This window comes from Onychostruthus taczanowskii, unplaced genomic scaffold, assembly GCF_017590055.1.
Source record: "Onychostruthus taczanowskii isolate IOZ18803 unplaced genomic scaffold, ASM1759005v1 scaffold52, whole genome shotgun sequence".
In the NCBI taxonomy this organism is placed as follows: domain Eukaryota; kingdom Metazoa; phylum Chordata; class Aves; order Passeriformes; family Passeridae; genus Onychostruthus; species Onychostruthus taczanowskii.
Genome location: NW_024502791.1, coordinates 1,861,847 through 1,867,747, shown reverse-complemented (window position 1 = coordinate 1,867,747; position 5,901 = coordinate 1,861,847). Strand labels below are relative to the sequence as shown.

General features: G+C 37.3%; 1 protein-coding gene across 1 annotated transcript; it reads right to left on the bottom strand.

Annotated features, from left to right (window-relative positions):
* Positions 1-1,461: 1,461 nt before the first annotated feature.
* CER1 (cerberus 1, DAN family BMP antagonist) lies at positions 1,462-3,194 on the bottom strand. The gene is made up of 2 exons (XM_041416558.1): positions 2,667-3,194; positions 1,462-1,755 (listed from the first exon to the last, which is right to left on the bottom strand). The coding sequence occupies exons 1-2, from the start codon at positions 3,192-3,194 to the stop codon at positions 1,462-1,464; spliced, it is 822 nt and encodes a 273-aa protein (XP_041272492.1).
* Between the last annotated feature and the right edge of the window lie 2,707 nt (positions 3,195-5,901).

The following is a 5,901-nucleotide window of genomic DNA, read 5'->3' as shown; positions in this document are numbered from 1 at the left end:
TCTATATACTAATTTTTAGTTTGTTCGCTGCAAGTGACCTGCAAAAGCAAACAGCTTCACACCCAGTATCAGAATATAATTCAAATGGAATTTTTAGTAAATATTCAACATGGGCCTTGGATTCCAAAGCCATGCTGCACATGTTTTCTGAAAGAACATTAAGATATTTCTAATTCCATTGCAGTTCAAATGAATCATTTGAAAACAAGGAATCATCTACCCCAGCCCTTGAATTTGACCTTGAACAAGTTAAGTCAATAGTCATTTCCAATACCCTAAAAAAGAGCTTGGACAGTTTAACAACAATGGCCCAGATCTGAGAGCAGATTTCCAGAGGACTGAAAAAACTGGCATACAAATATGCTGAACTCTTCTGCTGGAAGCTGATCTCTGTCTGGTGTGCCAGATCTGCAAGAGAAGTCGAGGGAGAAGCAGCTGGAGAGTGCAAAAAGCCAGCATTCCGCTAGTAATCACTAGTGCTGTGTTTCCTAGCAGTAGACTCCAATACTTCCTATCAGGGTTCTCTAAGCTCTTCCTGTAAAGTTGTTAAGGTATTGTTATAATGATAAAGTCCTTCACAGATTTTCTGTCACACAAATGCCTTTTCTTCTTTAGTTTAAGAGTTGAGAACATTATTTAAATTTTATCTTAGATTCAGTGGCAATGTGAAAATTCATTGGGCTGGAAAATGTGCATTGTCTTTCCACAGTGAATTTCAATAATAACAACAGTGTATTTATCTGGGATGTTTTCTGTAGGAGTATGGCATCTTTTATTTTTTCTTCTCCTTCTGCAGTTGAACATTTTAAGTAAAAATAAAGGTACAGAGTGAATGCAGGCATGTGGGAAAGAGAACAAGTGGTTTCTGTGGTAAAATACCCCTTGCCATTATTCATTGGTGTAAATTGTGTGGTATATTAGTTTTCAATGAAAAGTGAACTCCAACTGAGATCGATCAGTATGACATTAACTAGTCACAGCTTTCTAAGTACCTCACGTCCATTTATGTTTTACACTCTCCAGCCATTATCTTGCTGTAAAAGTAGACCTGTTTTTGTAGGGAACAGACTAAAATCTCATCTTTGTTGCCAATAGAGATATATTGGCACTTCTCACAAGGAAAGGCAAGGAAAACAAGTCAACATTTGGCTTTTACACAGATAAATAATGTTAATTCAGTATTTGTTTATCAATATCCTAGAAACAATGATAGGAAAGTTGGAAAATTTTTAGTCTTCCCTTGTTAAAGACCTTTACACATAAGCCCAGTAATTTCACCTCATTTTCCTAAACAGCTGCAACGAAACATTTGTTGCACTTTAGGTAAAGTTATTGTTGAAACAGAGATCATGTAGAAAGTCTATATTTTTAATGGTTTTTTGTAGTAGAGTGATGACAACTTCTTTGAATTTTTTTTGTTGGCAAATTCTTATGATCAAGTTAAGAGGAACTTTACACAAGTTAATTGTGCTCATGTACATTTTCATACAAGTCTGACGGTAGAGATCCAGCCACGGGTTCTTTAATGTTCCGACTTTCACATTTACACTCTTCTACAATCATGATTTCTTTGACCACTGGAACAGAATCAGTGCAGTTCAGCTCCAGGCGTTTCATGGAGAACTTGCTGGGCAAGCAACGAGAGCAAAAGGTATAAAGATGATCTTCTGAACTAGGAACATGGAAAGAACTACATTTTCCAAAACACAGATTATTCTGTACTGTCACCTTCTCACAGCTGTTATGCGTAACACCCTGAAACAGAAAAGCAGTTTAATATTTCTGATGCAGAAATGGCCCAAGGACTTTGCTAGAAGGCATAAGGGGGAAAAAAAAAAAAAAAAAAAAAAAAAAAGAAAAAAAAAAGAAAAAAAAAAGCTACTGCACTTTTTTCTTCTCAAAACAAATAATACAGTTTTCTAGACAACATCTGTAAGTATGTATGTCTGTGTGAAATAAATTTTGTTTTGGATGTGAAAATGCATGGTCCTTGGCAGATCATGATTACAGAAACACTGAGAATTGATGGTGATTTACAGTAATTACAGCACTTTTACCTATACTGTTTGCTTGTCTTAATGTTACAGAATGGCTTCATCTATGCATGGGACAATTTACCAGTTCTCCGAAATTCTTAGCATAGAATTAGACATAAGCATCAGTTTTCTAAATACAGAAGAAAACAATCCTTGCTTAGGTGTAAGAGAACAACCAGCTTTTCCTGTAAATATTTGTTCTGAGAGTCTGTGTATGCACACACACACACACACATGTGTGTGTATATACATACATATGTATATCTATACATATATATAAATATAAAGTGAGAGAGACAGATCATAATTCAGATCTACAAACAGTCAAGATGTATATTTATTGAATGGATAATTACTCATCCATTTCCTGCCTGCTTACACCATGTCCCAATATCTGCGCATAAAAATAATAAATAACTCTATAAAAATTGAGTCTGCAGGTTTCCAGTGTTACAGTTTAGTAATTTGCCTCATCAGATTAAACTTTTTCATCACAGTCTTTCAGCCACTTTTGCGCAAGTGTTCTGAAGCCCTTTGACTAAGCCACTTAAATCACCCATGTCCCTTTAGTTGCTGATTACAAGAGACGGGGGAAAGGCGTGTTTGTTGATCTTGGATACTTGTTCTTACCTGGGCAAAAGGCAGGGTTCTGCAGTTTTCTTGGTGCATTTCATTGGTCTTGATTGGCAGGACAACCTCTTCAGATGCTGAATTTTTCTTTAACATGAAATGGTCCCAGAATTTCTTGGCATCTTTTCTGTAGGGAACTTCAGACTCTCTCTTGCTGGAATAGTGGGGTGGAGAGAGGTTTTCCACAGGAGAGGTCTCTCTGGATGCAACCCAGGTTCTTGGGTTGTGGTCTGCATGGAGTCCTGCACTGGGAAGTATGAATCTGGACATTTTTTTCTCCTCTTTCTTCTCACTTCCAGATGCTGTCTGTGGAATTGATACAAAAAAGCTTGGTACTTTCAGGGTCTCTTCAATTCCTACTGGGTTCTCGCTTATCCGCTCAGGAGAATTTTGACTTTCAAATAGATTTTTGTCCAGGTTGAGAAAGTGCTGAAATGGCCCTCTGCTTCTCCTTTGCTGGGAATTTCTCTGTAGCTCTGTGGCTCCAAGACATGAGAGCACTAACATCTGAAGGAGAAGCAGTGACATGGTCCTGGAAAGGGCAACCCTGTAGACCTGCTGCTATTGCAGTGAATGTAGTGTGCTACCTTTATACAAGAAGAGATTATGGCAGAGGAGAGGAGGGCTCAGGGGAGACCCTAATGGGGCTAATTGCATTCATTTACTGTAGATTACAATTATGATAGGGAAGTTTGTGCTAATGAAATTCTGCTTTCAATCTGAGTTATGTGTATTAGAAGCTCCTATCTAAAATCTAGTAACCCAGGATGTTGTGGAGGACAGAAGGAATCAACAGGAGGAAATGTTTGGATAAGGTGTCTAGTTTAGGCTGAGGAATTAAGTAAACATTTGAGGTTGTGTATTAGAATGTTCAGTGTGGTCTCCATTGTTTATTTTTACTTTCCATTCCATACAGCCAGAGACTATCAAAACAGGGAGCGTTATTTCTTTACAATAGGAAAAGGCAAGCTGATTAAAGTATGCTGAAAGAGCAAGCTCAATCTGGAGACTGTGTTTTTAAAAGTTAAGTCTAACTTTGGACTTTCAGGTTTGGGATATGACCCTAGGTCTGCAGGACTGACAGACTGCTGCTCAGACAGTTAGAGGAATCTGTCAGGAAGCACTAGTCCTCACTTCATCTTCCTCACAGCAGGTTGGCAGCTGCTGGAGTACAGACATGTCACCAGCACAGAGTAGAAGGTCTCAAGGTGAAGAAACTCTGCTTCCTGGGTTTTCAAGGCCTATCTTACAGTGCCACATCCTGTTCAGGCACCAAAGCCATTCCAGACGTCCTATAAAGTGATAATGATAAATGAGTATTTAAATAAAACTTGTTAAAAATAGATATTTGTGATTCTAGCTATCAAAGTCTCAACAGAAATACCTAAAGACTACTAGACTTTAAAACAGAGGCATCTTTTGCGTAATTACCATGTTATGCAACATGCAAGAAAAAATAATCTGCTAGAAAAGCATATAAAGAAAAGTTTTGGGAGAGGGAAAAGTTGTTTTCAATAAACATTGCAAAAGTAATCCTAATCTTAAAATACAAAAAAGTAATTCTGTTTCAGATAATTTGCCATTTAGGTACACTAATCTTCACACACTCCTGTTTCTACAAAACTCTATCAGTATACTCTAAAGTTTGTATTATTCTTGAAAAATTGTATAGATGCATGAGGTTACTTGACTTTAATTTTCAGGGAATTAATTTCTTGCTTAGAACTGCACTTTGAATCTACACATCATAATTGTGTTCAACAATTTGAACTGAAGCAGTTGACTTTTGGAGCTAAAATACCTTGTATTTGATATGTACTGGTAACAGTCACTCAAAACTATTCAGCAATGACAAGAACATTAAATTTTGAGTTTTCCTTCTTTTCCTCTCTGTTTTAGTTGCTGAAGAGCCCAAAGACTGGGCTGATATTCAGACCTCTGTATTATACTGTATTATGTTGTATTATGTTGTATTATATTGTATTATATTGCATTATGTTGTGTTATGTTGTGTTAGGTTGATACAGAGAATCTGCCAATGCCTTTCAAACATGAAATTTGGATTTTTGAAGCAAGATACATATTTGCAGGTCATCTAAGGATGTCTCTGATAATGCACAGATAAAAATTAAGTAAATTGTAGAACAGGAATGATTTGGCTTCCCAGACTATCTAAACTAAACTGGCCTGGGTTATTGCTGCACTGTAACTGTTAACAATGAATGTATGAAAATCTTAGTATTTACATATATGTAGAGATGTTTTGCTGCTAATGTTACATTGTAGTGCAATGGCAATGAAAAAAAACCTCTTCGAGATCAGAATCACCTCCTAGTACATACCATTCTGTCCTGTAACATACAGCAAGAAGAGAGATCTTTGAGACCTTCAGATGTAAATGCACAAATTATTATTTACAGAAGGATAGGGAAGAAGACTGAAGCAAAGTGGTGTCAGCAAGTCACTCTGCAAGCTGCTCTGAAACCCAAAGGCTGGTATAAGAGCTCTCTTCAAGTTCTAGTTCTAGTTCTAGTTCTAGTTCCTGGGGTCAGGATGGTGTTACCTAAGATCTGGTGAGACCAAAAAGCAGCATGCCAGCTCTGGTTCTGCTAAGAAAGTATAACACTGTTCCTTCATGCCTATAATGTCTGCTTTCCAAGAGGCCAGGGTGGTAAGATATGGGACATGGTGCATCTGTGCATGGTTTGTTCAATTTCTAAATACTACTATAATCTGTTTTGAAATCGGCTGCCTGTATAACTGTGTAGAGGTGGCAGGTCTCTCCTCAACCTCTCTGCTTAGGCAAGAGCGTGCCTGCATTACAAGAAGGCATCCCAGCTCAGACAACAAGGTCAGATAATCATTCTGAAGTTAAAAATAGCAAGCATTTGCATTTGTGGTGACATTGACTGCATAGACTAATAATTGACTACTGGCATTGGATTGGGCACATAATCATTATGTTCCAAATAGACCTAATTTCAGCTTTCTACAAAAAACCCCAACGCTGCTTCTTTTCTAAAAACTTGTTTTCCTGCCTGATTACCCTTTCATATAACATGTTTTCACTGTTTTCTAGTTATTAAATCTTACAGCTATATGCAGCAGTGTCTTTCAAGCAGGCTTTAGTTTGCCTTCATAATAGCAATTTATTCAGGACATTCTGTTTTCACTAGAAATAGTCACTGTGAATGTTTGCCCATCCTTTTAAAACTGTCAGGTCTATAGATGACAA